Genomic DNA, 14,463 nt, shown 5'->3' with positions numbered 1-14,463 from the left:
TCTGCGGCCTTTCCCTACATCTAGGTACGACGGAAAGCCGCAAGAATCTGGAACAAAAATTCATCTTTCAAATCGGCACCCTTAATCCTCACGGTATTAACGAACGCTTTTCATTTAACTAATATATTCCTATTTTTCACGTTGCCATGTTACCACCAATAGCGTAGCTCCTACTCTACTATAAAAACTACACGTAACCCATAATCCCTCGATTCGCTCTGACGAAGGGCTAACGCTCGAAACGTCAGCTTTTAGAATCTCTGTACGGTGGCAATTTACATTATCAACTCCGTTGATAAAACCAAATTTTTGTATTGTTGTATGCCTCGTTCTTCAAAGGATGCCGCTGCAAGAATACAATTGTGACCGGGTATTGAATAGCTGTCAACCCTCTTTTCCAATGCGCCAGCCTGTCTACGAAAAAGAATAGGGAACAGAACTTGCACTAGGGTACAATTTCTTTCCAAAATGTAATCCTTTTTTGTATTTTCGCCACAGACCAAGGGCCATTATCGATGCTCGGATGAAGCGCGTGGTCACTTTTACTGTTTACACGACCTTATACAGCCCCTCACTCGTTTAAAAAAAGTTATCACGTTTGCCCGTCAATTTCAACCCCCTACACTTAAAACACCGTTCTAGCTGCTCAATTGTGCATTGTTGTTGTTCTCTCTCTAGAATACAGCCAAGAAGACGGTCGACGTCGCTTAAAACCAAAAAGATTGAAGAGAATATAATGCGTCATTTCTCTTGTGACTCTTACAGACTAAACTTTGTTTGTCTGAGTCACTTGGGGGTCCATAATTTCATGACGTCATTAGTGCAAAGCGCTATTGTTCCCCAATGGAATTACATGCAAATTATTGTGAACTTTCAGAAGTTTCTCTTGAAAACAATTGAATATGTCTAGACTTACAGCATCTCGAGTGAAAGAAACAAAAACGAACCCGTTGTTCTGTTTCTTACAGAATAAATATCTTATTAACTTCTTTTGTTCGTCCAGCAGAAGTCGCACATTTCTCTATTGTTATTGGTGTCTCTAGAGGTTGGTTGAAAACGTCCTATTGCATAATAAATTGATCAAGTGAGTTCACAAACAAGATAAATTAACCAACATAAAAAGGATTTTCAAAATGAAATAAACCAAGTTTTTTAAATGTTCTGTGAGTTTCCTCGTTAGTCAAGTCCAGTGATTCTGAGAATACACGTCCAGGTATTTGCATATAAGTAGGGTGTATTGTTGTATGCCTCGTTCTTCAAAGGATACCGCTGCAAGAATACAATTGTGAACGGGTATTGAATTGTTCCCCAGTGGAATTACATGCAAATTATTGTGAACTTTCAGAAGTTTCTCTTGAAAACAATTGAATATGCCTTGACTTACAGCATCTCGAGTGAAAGAAACAAAAACGAACCCGTTGTTTTAGGGATTAGTCAATGCAGTGCTACGGGAGAATAATTGGACAGTACTCTTTGGGGGGAAAAGACGGCTTTGGAGATAAACTATAGCCGTGTTTTCAGGACAGCCGTTGTCTCGCTTAACATGCCTGAAAATGGTTTCGTTCCAGACTTCGTTTAATCGGGGACACCTAGCTGTACCGCGTTCACGGGCATACAACGAGCAAAATAAGCCAAAATCCTTTAAAAGGCACTTTCTAGGCTCCTCGTGATGAATAAAGACTGTCTGAAGCTATGTTTTTATCGCCTAGACGAACTTGATCAGTTCGGACATCTTAGCTGATAATTGAAGTGTCCGAAAAGTTTATGGAATGATATCTTCATTCCAGAAAGTGCAAGCGAATCATTTGCTCATCGGAAACTTCTAGGTGACCTTTATAAGTGCCAAGATTTGAAAAAATATACCTTCCGAAAATGTTGCGCATCTTTTAGGTGATGTTTTAGTAAAGAAACCTATAACTGTTTGGCAACGTAGAAACGAAATTCTTGGAATAGTTGCTCGAACACATATTTCACCGAAGATAATCGTTGGGGCCCCTGCGAGTTATTAAGCTCGGTGGCCATTGTGCCACAAAATAAACATACCAAGTCATTTTGCTCGGTGCTCATTGTGCCACAAACTAAACATACCGAGTTATTGATTTATAAAGATGATCAATTTAACTTGTAAAAACGGATTCAACCTGAGATCGGGTTTTACCTGCAACATATACACCTTGCAATTGGGCAAATGTATGTACTTCTTTCAAATCTCGACCCTTCCCGTTCACTGTTAGCAAGCAAAAGTTGTTTTATTTGTAAGAATTATTAATGTATAACGCAGTTATTTATTGTTTCCTACGAAATTCAGGTCGAAGATTTGAAGTGTAATCAATCTACTTTTTGCGGGCCTTTTATCCTATTTCATCTCTTTCAGTTTCCGACCCTCTAATTATCTCAGTCGTTCGTTATATAGTTAGAATAGATCCATTCTAGGTCAAGTGTAACTGAGGAGGTCTAGCTTGCCCAAGTTCGTTCAGACGGATAATACGTCTCTAATACATCATTGAAAAACGGTTTTTCAGTCCTCTGTGATAGTTACACTAAATCGGATTTTTTCACATTTTGCCATGGCATGCGTTGACAGATACGGCAACCCGAAATGATTGGTATTCGTTTTTCAGTTTCTCGGAAAAACCGCTTTCGTTTTTATGCAACACTTCATTGAAATTCGTGTCATGCATCATCATTGTCCAAAAATAACAATGTTACTGGAATGTTAATATATGTAGAGTGATCTATTAAAGCAAAACCCACAATAGGATACCATAAATAATCATACCAGTGTTCACGGATCTCCGAGTTTCGCCAAGAGTTTGACAAACTGTATTATCTCTCTCTGTCTTCTCTGTTGCTGGAGGTCTTTTAAGGAAGCTATAGACCACTTTTTCAAGATTTTTCAAAGTGCAGGAATGTTCCACTCTTAATTAATTCAATTAATTCAATGCGTATCAGTAAAGAGGTGACTCGGCTATGTCAACTATATCGACTTCCAAAGTAAAAAGAGTGGAAGAAAGTGAAAACAACACTTGACAAACCGTTATTCACAGTTTTATTCAACGAAGACTAGCTCATAAAACGTACTTTAAATTCGTCGAGAACTGATCGAGAGGGTATAGCAGTACAAAAGCCCTTAACGCGGAAACACGTGATCTGTCAAAGTAGAAGAATGTTCCGCCCACATCATGATTTACAAGACTCTTGAGACCATAGTTGAGACGAAGTCGACAAGCGCTATAATGTGGTTCACTCGTCCAAAACAAAGCACCCATTGAAAATTCCAAACCCGAAGCAAAGGACATAGCTAGACACTTAAATAATGTTCCTTTCCTTTCCTTTTCCTTTTTAATAAAAGGTAGTATTATGGTTTATCGCACACTTTTTGTTTAGATCATAAAAAAAAATTCCAACAGAAGATTATTGGTCCAATTATTGATCCAATAAAAGGAAGAGGAAGTGTAAAAGAATAGAAAGAATAAAGCAAGACTCTATTTGATGACAAACTTGAACCTTCGTACCGACTTCATTACTACAGGCGACTTTTAGAACGAGTCAGAATACAATAGATATTATTATTATTATGCAAATAAGTGGAGGGCTATTCAGCGGATAGGCTTTTTTTCCATCTATTTTTTACTTTTGTGTCTGCACTTTTAGTGGAACAAATTATATTCTCACTGATTTTAGTCTTCAAAAATCTATATTTGTGAAAGAGCAATCGTTGTGTTATTGTAATAGGAAGTCGTGGTCACTAACTGTGAAATCTCGAACCACTGAGAGCCTGCTTGCAGGCTAGTCTTCGTTGATTAAGCTGAGTGCCAATTATCGTTCGACAATTGTTGCAAAAAAAGAAGCAGGATTTGTTTCCCTTTCTGCCACCCGTTTTATTTTAAAAGTCGATATTGTTGACACACCGTAGTGACCCCTTCACTAACACCCATAGGATTAATGGGTCCGAATATGTGTTGGAATTTGTCACCGACGGCAATGGCTTGAGATTCATGCCACAAAAGTAACTTAGAATCCTTATGATAATCAAGCGATGAAACGGAAAAACGAAAACATACAATGGGACTATAATAATAAAACTGTTGGTCCCCTTTAAAAATAACTCTAAAACTCAAAAGGAAAAGGGTGCCAAAACAAAGCCCGGTTGCACTTAGAGAGACCCACACTTCAAGCGACTTTTAGTACTTGCTTCGAACAGTCCGCCTGGTTCAACAATGCAAAACTTGGGGGCTCTTTGGTATTGCCATTCTCGAAAAATCTGTAACGGCCATTTGTTCTTTTAAAGATTACATTTCGGAACAGGATTGATAACGCTCTCTCTTCCCTCGTCGAAAGTTTTGGGCATTCCAGACCTTGAAATTGACTCATCCATGTCGCACAAAATTATGAATATGATAAACACTAATTTAAGTTGGATGACTTCCAAATGACACATTCCAGCCAAACCGTTTTTATCAACCCTTAAGGTAATGGTTTAATTTAGACAATCACAAAAAAGGAGTGGCAAAAGGGACAAAGGTGACCCGCTGTGTTAGGCATTATTTAAGGCGGCGCTACTGGGACATAATTGGTCAGTACCGCCTTGGAGGACGAAGACGGCTTCAGAATTGACTCTTCCTTTAGCAAACACACACCAAAAGGCTGATACAAAGAGGTACAATACGTCTGATATATTTAATTTCTATTTGATATGGCAAAACATCCACATCACCTAGTTTTAAGATGGGCGAAGAAATATCTCCATACAGCTTTGCCTTTTGCCTTTGGTTTTCTTTTCTGTGCATTTCATTTACTTGTACTTTTAAGTGCACAAAAGCTTGCACATGTAGAAAGAAAATGCGAATGGTACACGCTTGTTCACCAAATCAAATGACTGGAATTACTGTCGGAAGAAAAAGAACCAACCGGCGTAGCAAATGAATGCAAAGTACTTGTGTCTTACAAGCATTATTATGCAACTGGTTATTTTAACATCTAGAGGGATTAGTTCACTAAGAATTAGAAAAGAGTGAAGCTCAATAAACCAAGTCTTCGACGCTAAATGCTCTTTGTATGCTGACGTATGGTTAGTCAAGTTTAAGATTCCACATAAGTTGCATGTTGATTATTATGAACTGACATCTTTCATTTCCAATAACAATAGGAGACTTGATTTTAAAGTGACGTTATCGCCGCCATGCTGGTGGACTCAAACAAAAAATCTCTCGTTAGCTTCTTTTGTTCGTCCAGCAGAAGTCGCACATTTCTCTATTGTTATTGGTGTCTCTAGAGGTTGGTTGAAAACGTCCTATTGCATAATAAATTGATCAAGTGAGTTCATAAACAAAATAAATTAACCACCATAAGAAAGGTTTTCAAAATGAAATAAACCAAGTTTTAAAATGTTCTCTGAATTTCCTCGTTAGTCAAGTCCAGTGTTTCTGAGAATACACGTCCACGTATTTGCATATAAGTAGGCTGTATTGTTGCATGCGTCGTTCTTCAAAGGATGCCGCTGCAAGAATACAATTGTGACCGGGTATTGAATTTTTCCCCAGTGGAATTACATGCAAATTATTTTGAACTTTCAGAAGTTTCTCTTGAAAACAACTGACTATGCCTAGACTTACAGCATCTTGAGTGAAAGAAACAAAAACGAGCCCGTTGTTTTAGGGATTAGTCAATGCGGTGCTACGGGAGAATAATTGGACAGTAGTCTTTGGGGGAAAAAGACGACTTTGGAGGTAAACTATGGCCGTGTTTTCACGACAGCCATTGTCTCGCTTAACATGCCTGAAAATGATTTGTTTGCAGACTTCGCTTAATCGAGTTCAAAAGGATAAGTGATTTCAAGGGGACGATTAAATAACGAGAAAGCACGTGTCAATACAATAATTAAAGTAGGTACGGATTGCGTACCTGTGGTAGTGCAGTAGCTTGACACAGTGCTTTCTTCGATAACTGTCAACTGAACTGCGTTTTGCAACACTTGACAAACGGTTATTCACAGTTTTATTCTACGAAGATTAGCTCATAAAACGTACTTTAAATTCGTCCAGAATCATTGAGAGGATATAGGAGTACAGAAGCCCTTAAAGCGGAAACACGTGATTTGTCAAAGTAGAAGAATGTTCCGCCCACATCATGATTTACAAGACTCTTGAGACGAAGCCGACAAGCGCTCTAATGTAGTTCACTCGTTCAAACATAAAGCACCCATTAAAAATTTCGAACCCGAAGCAAAGGAGATAGGTAGATTTTTAATAAAGGGTAGTATTATGGTTTATGGCACACTTTTTGTTTAGATCATGAAAAAAATTCCAACAGAAGATTATTGGTCCAATTCTTGATCCAATCAAAGGAAGAGGAAGAGAAAGAGAATGAAGTGCACCCCCTGGCTCTGCCCGCACTTGTAAAAGAATAGAGAAAACAAATTCAGTTTTAAAGCATGACTCTATGTGATGAAAAACTTGAACCTTCGTTCCGACTTCATTTGCTACAGGCGACTTTCAGAAGGAGTCAGAATACAATGGATGTTATTATTATTATTATTGTAATTATTCAAATAAGTGGCAGGGTATTCAGCAGATAAGCTTTTTTTCCTTCTATTTTTTACTTTTCTGTTTGTACTTTTAGTGGAACAAATTTGATTCTCACTGATTTTAGTCTTTAAAAAGCTATATTTGTAAAAGAGCAATCGTTGTGTTATTGTACTCAGGAGGACGTGGCCACTAACTGTAAAACCGCAGCGGACAACACGGGCTCTTCGTGTACCTCGAACCACTGAGAGTCTGCTCGCAAGCTAGTCTTCGTTGAAATAAAGTGCAAATTATCGTTCGACAATTGTTGCAAAAAAAGGATTTGATTTCATTTCTTCCACCCGTTTTATGTTGGAAGTCCATATTGTTGATAGACCGTATTGACCTCTTTACTAACACCCATAGGATTAATGGGTCCGAATATGTGTTGGTATTTGTCACCGACGGCAATGGCTTGAGATTCATGCCACAAAAGTAACTTAGAATCCTTATGATAATCAAGCGATGAAAAGAAAAACGAAAACATACAATGGGACTATAATAATAAAACTGTTCGTCCCCTTAAAAAATAACTCTAAAACTCAAAATGAAAAGGGTGCCAAAGCAAAGCCCGGTTGCACTTAGAGAGACCCACACTTCAAGCGGGTTTTAGTATTTACTTCGAACAGTCCGCCTGGCTCAACAGTGCAAAACTTGGGGGCTCTTTGGTATTGCCATTCTCGAAAAATCTGTAACGGCCATTTGTTCTTGTAAAGATTACATTTCGGAACAGGATTGATAACGCTCTCTTTTCCCTCGTCGAAAGTTTTGGGCATCCCAGACCTTGAAATTGACTCAGCCATGTCGCACAAAATTATGAATATGATAAACACTAATTTAAGTTGGATGACTTCCAAATGACATATTCCAGCCAACCCGTTTTTATCAACCCTTAAGGTAATGGTTTAATTTAGACAATCACAAAAAAGGAGTGACAGAAGGGACAAAGGTGACTCGCTGTTTTAGGCATTATTTAAGGCGGCGATACGGGGACATAATTGGTCAGTACCGCCTTGGAGGACGAAGACGGCTTCAGAATTGACTCTTCCTTTAGCAAACACACACCAAAAGGCTGATACAAAGAGGTACAATACGTCTGATATATTTAATTTCTATTTGATATGGCAAAACAACCACATCACCTAGTTTTAAGATGGGCGAAGAAATATCTCCATACAGCTTTGCCTTTTGCCTTTGGTTTTTTTTTCTGTGCATTTCATTTACTTGTAAAAGTGCACAAAAGCTTGCACATGTAGAAAGGACATGCGAATGGTACACGCTTGTTCACCAAATCAAATGACTGGAATTACTGTCGGGAGAAAAAGAACCAACCGGCGTAGCAAATGAATGCAAAGTACTTGTGTCTTACAAGCATTATTATGCAACTGGTTATTTTAACATCTAGAGGGATTAGTTCACTAAGAATTAGAAAAGAGTGAAGCTCAATAAACCAAGTCTTCGACGCCAAATGCTCTCTGTATGCTGACGTATGGTTAGTCAAGTTTAAGATTCCACTTAAGTTGCATGTTGATTATTATGAACTGATATCTTTCATTTCCAATAACAATAGGAGACTTGATTTTAAAGTGACGTTATCGCCACCATGCTGGTGGACTCAAACAAAAAATCTCTTGTTAGCTTCTTTTGTTCGTCCAGCAGAAGTCGCACATTTCTCTATTGTTATTATTGTCTCTAGAGTTTGGTTGAAAACGTCCTATTGCATAATAAATTGATCAAGTGAGTTCATAAATTAACCACCATAAGAAAGGTTTTCAAAATGAAATAAACCGAGTTTTTAAAATGTTCTCTGAGTTTCCTCGTTAGTCAAGTCCAGTGATTCTGAGAATACACGTCCACGTATTTGCATATAAGTAGGCTGTATTGTTGCATGCCTCGTTCTTTAGAGGATGCCGCTGCAAGAATACAATTGTGACCGAGTATTGAATTGTTCCCCAGTGGAATTACATGCAAATTATTGTGAACTTTCAGAAGTTTCTCTTGAAAACAACTGACTATGCCTAGACTTACAGGATCTTGAGTGAAAGAAACAAAAATGAGCCCGTTGTTTTAGGGATTAGTCAATGCGGTGCTACGGGAGAATAATTGGACAGTAGTCTTTGGGGGAAAAAGACGACTTTGGAGGTAAACTATGGCCGTGTTTTCACGACAGCCATTGTCTCGCTTAACATGCCTGAAAATGATTTGTTTGCAGACTTCGCTTAATCGACTTTAAAAGGATAAGTGATTTCAAGGGGAAGATTAAATAAGGAGAGAGCACGTGCCAATACAATAATAAATGTAGGTACGCATTGCGTACGTGTGGTAGTGGAGTAACTTGACACAGTGCTTTATTCCATAACTGTCAACTGAGCTGCGTTTTGTTTTCTAGGACGTAATATGTAAAATACTAAACCCAGAAAGACTGAAGATTTTAAAAAATGGGAATACAGAAACATTAGCTCGAGGCTTACATGAAGTTCAACTTCTTTTTCACAGCCAATTTAAGCGTGTGCTATGAGCGTCTGACAGTTTCCACAACAAAAGTTCAATGATATCAAGCCCTGTCCAACGGGGTTATTAGGGAGCTTACGAAACGAGGACGGCGACGGCAATGAGGACTTCATGTTAAAATACGAGTTCGCGTTATTCATATCACTACGAAACTATTTCATGTCGTTTCGCGTTAAAAATGTGTAGTAACTGTCGAGGAATTAAACTGATATGAGGGAGTTGGAAGCGTAGAGAGAGAACTGAAAATTCATCGTCATGTGCTAACGTCCTCCACAGAACCTTGAATTTGGTCATTTCACGTCGTCCTTTAGGAGATGACGGCAAAGAAATGTACTAAAATGCAAAATGCACGTGCAAAGCGTGCAGAGCCATTGTTTTTGCTCACTAAACCTATTGTTTTGTAGCGTCGTCGTTGCCGTCGGCGTCGTCGTTTCGTAAGCTCCCTAGTATCTGGATGGGAGACGTCAAAATAAACGACTTGATGCCAGAGACGCAGGACCGAAAATTCTATTTTAATGCTCAAAAATGCGAACTAAACATGAAACAGATTTTGTTAGCCCGCTTTATGGAAAACAAACATTGCCGCAAAAGTAAATAAATATCGACACAGTTTTAAGGAAGAGCAGAAGGAAGTTTTCACGACGGTCGATCGAGAATAAAATATTTTGCCATCAGCAACAAAATCTACGACATGAAAACAACATTAATTTTGAACCACGAATATAAAAAGTTGCCATCAGCGGAGATGTTTGCTACGTTCAATTTTGTTATTGTACTTTTGGCAGCACAAGTAAATCGCAAAATCGAAAGTGACATCGAATTCAGCGGGCGCCATGATCAAGTTACCGCGGCGTGTTTACTCGCCAAACAGTGAAGCATCTGTGTTAAATGACGGCAAGATTTTGTTAGTTTTCTTTTTCTTTCAAGTGTTATAAAGTTTGACAAGAAATGTGCGAATCCAACACAAAAATTACAATCGCCCAACTCTTGAGGTTGACCAGCGTTTCTGCAAAGGCAACACTTTACTCTCCAAGGCGAGGTGATTTATTACCAGGTAATTCCATCGTTTTGGAAATAGCAGCTACTTTATTATTCATCAGCGTCACAATTTTTTGCTGATTTTGCCGCTCATTTTGTTGAAACTCAAGCACGCTTCCAACAGACCTGTTTATTTTCGTGAATCCTTCCTATTTCAATTGCGTGCGTGCAAACAAGACAAAATTCGTGTCACAAAGCATATGCAATTAAATAAATTTCTTACAGTTCACATTAAACCCTTTTCGAAAGAACCTTGACCGTAAATAATGAAGCACAAAAGAGGCAACAAGCTTTCGTTCAAATAATTTTTCACTGTCACACTTCCAATTTTTTTTTCTACCTTTGCAGTGTTGAGTAGTACAGCTGAATACATGCAAATTACCAGACAACTTAGATGCGACTTCAGTTAACACTGTGATGTATTCAAGGCGTTCGATTCCATCAATGTTTGTAAAATCCATTTAAAAAATTGCCATTTGATTTCAGTGTTGTATATAATACCAAGTTTAAAGTAAAACATTAGAAACAAAGCTCACTTGATATCCAACGGCGAAAAATGAAATTGTTGTCGAAGACCATTACTCGTCGCTTTAAATATCCCAGACATTTATTTTTCAGCGCCTCTCTTATTTATCCAATGGACGTTCCATTCTTGAGCTCCATAAGGGTATATTTTGTTTAAAGATGCACTAAAACGCCATGCGCGTTACAATGACTTTCGGCTCCATTGCAGGTTTTATAATTTAAATGTTCTCCTGTGTGCACCTGGGAAATCTACGCATTACCCCAGCCCCCTCAAACCTACCAAAATACGCACAGAAGACTCTATGCACAAAGACACCACTTAGCAGGGGAGTGACAGGCAAGACTTTCCCCGGCACGGAAAAAATAAAAATAAAAATAAAATAAAACTAAAAATAAAAAACCACGAAATGAAACCCAGATTCCGACTGGGTTTGGAAACCCAGTAATGAATGGTTGGGCGAGGACGGAATAGTCTCCACTATAGTTTTGTCTTTTGTCCTTAGCTTTTTTTTAATGTCGATTTCATTTACTTGTACCTTTTTCGTCTCCGTAAAGTACAATTGTTGAACTCATCCGTTTGAAATTTTTCTCTAGGTTACGACAATGACTAAAATTCCCATTATGGATGAATTTGTTAGATCAGTCCAAAGTTTTGGGGACGCTATTATTATGGGCGATAAAGCTGCAGCTCAAAGGAGGTGGGAGAATTATCATAGCGACAGTTTCATTGGAAGTGCGGGGATGGTGGGAGGTTCTTTGCTAGCGGCAGGAATCGGTGTGATGTTTGGCAACACTAATAAATCAGCTGAATTTATCAAGGAAGCTTCCGAACACGTACAAAGGTTTGGAGCCACCGCAATTAGCACCGCGTCACACATAGGTGGCATGGGGGCTCAAGCTGTTACCTTAGGTGTCCCTAACCCAGTATCCGGAGCATTGAACGGTTTCGCGTCTGGTGTTAACAGAATTGTTGATGAAGATGCTAAGCGTGGAAAAAGTGGCATCTCCTGGGATGATCTCGGCAAGGAAGGCGGTATAGGTGCAGCAAAGGGAGCTGCCAGTTCCGGTGGGATCATTCCGTACGCTGGAACGGCTGTTGAAAAAGAGTTGCGTGGAGAAGAAATTGAATTTGACCACAGGCAAGAATGGGCTAACTGGAGCATCAACGCCACTCTTTCACTGGCGACACCTGTGGCAGTGAAAAAGACAGCAGGTATGGCCAACGCGGGGAAAATTGGAGTGAAAAAAGCCTTGGCTATAGGTGGAACTTCTGGGCTAGCTATGGGCAGTGGGGCTGCTTTCATTTCTCAAGAAGTTCAATCTGCTGCCCTTGAGAGAAAAATGAAAAAAGATGGCTACAAGTATGATCGCGATGTGCAACTAGATGACGGAAGGGAGTATGCAGTATACACAAAGAAGGGGATGCGAGATATCCGTGTACCCAAGCCAGACCTGGGAGATATCCTGGCTCAAGGTGTCGTGCACGGAGTTACGACAGCTGTAGCAGTTAAATTTGAAGTGAAGAAACAACTAAAGCAAAACGAATCTTTGCCAGAAAATTATGACAAACGACAGGCAGAGAAACAACTAAAGCAAAACGAATCTTTGCCAGAAAATTATGACAAACGACAGACAGAGAAAAGTGAAATTCCAGGCTACCAGGTTGTAAATCAAACTCCAATCAACATAAACTACGGAATTCAAAACATAATTTGCAAGGATTGACAGCTGTCACTCGGGCGGGGCGAAACTGAGGCCCGATTCACACGGTTATCGTGCGGTTGAGAATTCGTATATTTGAGGTTTTGCAAAAGAAAATGTATTGAGCTCTTTTTTAAAATTTCTCTTAATTAATTGTTTCCTAATACTCAATGGATACTGTTCCACAGTGTTGGGCCCACTTTAAAGAAAGCCCTGTCGCTAAACATCTTAGGCTCGGGCCAAACTTCTCATGAGACGAACTAAATTCTAGTTTGGGTCGATCCAAATTAATTTGCGTCGACCTCAATTAAAATTGTTGGGTCAAACGTGAAACTTAACGTCGAACCAAATGCAAGAGCGAATCTCTTGGTCAGCGGGATTCCAGTGAATGCAAAATGGCGTGAATCAATGCATGACAGAAATGTTTACTGATGAAAATGCTTCGCAGTTCTAGAAAACGACGTTCCATACTGCAGAAAATCCTGATCTTCTGGCAAATTCGGCGGGATGCTTATTCTTCAGTGACAAACCCGCTATTCCTTTCACGAAAAAAATCAACTAATGTTCGTTGTATTTTTGCAAATCATGAGGCGCACGCAGTGCGTGTTTACGAAAACACGCACTGTAGATCTTCGCCGTCATTTCCCGGCGTTGAATTCAACCTTGCTCGCTGTAATTGGCCAACGCTGTTGCGGTGTCCCTGCCAATGTTCTTCTGTATATGTAATTGTTTTGTTTGTTTATTTGGCGAAGCTAACTCGCATTGTTTATAATAGATTGCCCAAAAAAAAAAGACAACCCGTGTTCTGTTATAAATATTTTGATATGGTCGCCTAAATATACATTATCGTACAAATTTATAATAGGCCATTTTCGATATATTAAAATTCAGCTTGATAGTGAGGCAGTGCAGACAAAGACAAAGGAAAGTGTATAATATGCAAATATTTTTCACCTTCGTTCCAACGTGTTTCTACTGTTTTTGTCCTCACTGCCTTACTATCAAGCTGAATATTTGATATTTCAAAAATGGCCTATTTATGAATTAAGTTCGACTCACGAAAAGTCCGACGTTTGTCCCAGACTCGATCTTTACACGTTCTATCCGTCAGAGGCTGACTGATAGAACGTGTGGGTCGATCCAAATACAGTTCGTCGAACTTGAGTCAAACGTCGATTTTCTCATAAACTTAATTGGTTCTGTTAGTTCGTCTCATGTAAAGTTCGCCGTTTGACCTGGGCCTTACAATTAGTTCTCGGAACTACTAAAAGTGAATTATCAAAGTTCCTCGAGCAGTGAGGAACTTCAGATTTGGACACCAGCAGATGTGATAAGTAAGAAGGAGCCAAACCATGTCGCGCCTTAAGGCCCGGGCAAACGACTTCAACGTTTGCTTCAACATCCGTTCGATTTTGTTGAATGATGTTGAAACCTTGCGTTTCAGTGCATTTGTGTCAAGCTTAGTAATTGGGCGAGTTGATAGGTTACGGTAGAGGAGATATATATACTTAAAGGCCCGTGCAAACGCTCGCAACATTGTTGGGCGCAACATGTTGCGAGCGTTTGCACACCATGTTGTGTGTTGTTGCGACTTGTTGGAAGTTGTTGGATGAAGTTTGAAACTGGTCAAACTTCAGAGCCAACAAGTGCCAACATTTCTAGTGTTTCGCGGTCATCGAAGCGTGGTCCAACAATGTTGCGTTCGTTTGTACAGCACATCCAACAAAGTTGCGCCAGCGCACGCGCACTACATGCCACGTATCCTTACAAATACATGCGAACAAGAAATCAACATGGCGTCGGTGATGGACAGAGTCCCAGCGTCCTTTGTATTTTCATCTAAAGACCCCCCATGTTGTGACTTGTTGCAAGCGTTTGCACACATCGGCTAACATCGCGCAACAAGACACAACATTGTTGGGCCCAACAATCTTTCGTGTTGTTGCGAGCGTTTGCACGGGCCTTAAGACGTTCGCGCGCATATCCGGAATTTTTGCAAATGTTATGGACATCATTAGAGCTACTGGTTTTCCGGTATTCAGCTCAAATTCTACTCGAAAATGCATTATTCTGCCACTAGAATGTCGCTTTTAAAACATCTTACTCTGCTCGAGATTCTGACGGC

At 39.5% G+C, this 14,463-nt stretch overlaps 1 protein-coding gene across 1 annotated transcript; it reads left to right on the top strand.

The window, feature by feature from the left end:
• The first annotated feature begins 7,567 nt into the window (after positions 1–7,567).
• Positions 7,568–12,676, top strand: LOC138036765 (uncharacterized). The gene is made up of 2 exons (XM_068882857.1): positions 7,568–7,648; positions 11,232–12,676. Exon 2 carries the CDS (start codon positions 11,241–11,243, stop codon positions 12,360–12,362), a length of 1,122 nt encoding a protein of 373 aa, XP_068738958.1. The 5' UTR covers positions 7,568–7,648; positions 11,232–11,240; the 3' UTR covers positions 12,363–12,676.
• The last annotated feature ends 1,787 nt before the right edge of the window (positions 12,677–14,463 follow it).

The sequence above is a fragment of the Montipora capricornis genome, unplaced genomic scaffold, assembly GCF_036669925.1.
Source record: "Montipora capricornis isolate CH-2021 unplaced genomic scaffold, ASM3666992v2 scaffold_499, whole genome shotgun sequence".
Lineage (NCBI taxonomy): Eukaryota > Metazoa > Cnidaria > Anthozoa > Scleractinia > Acroporidae > Montipora > Montipora capricornis.
Note: the sequence above shows the minus strand (reverse complement) of the source record. Positions and strands in the feature narration are given on the sequence as shown.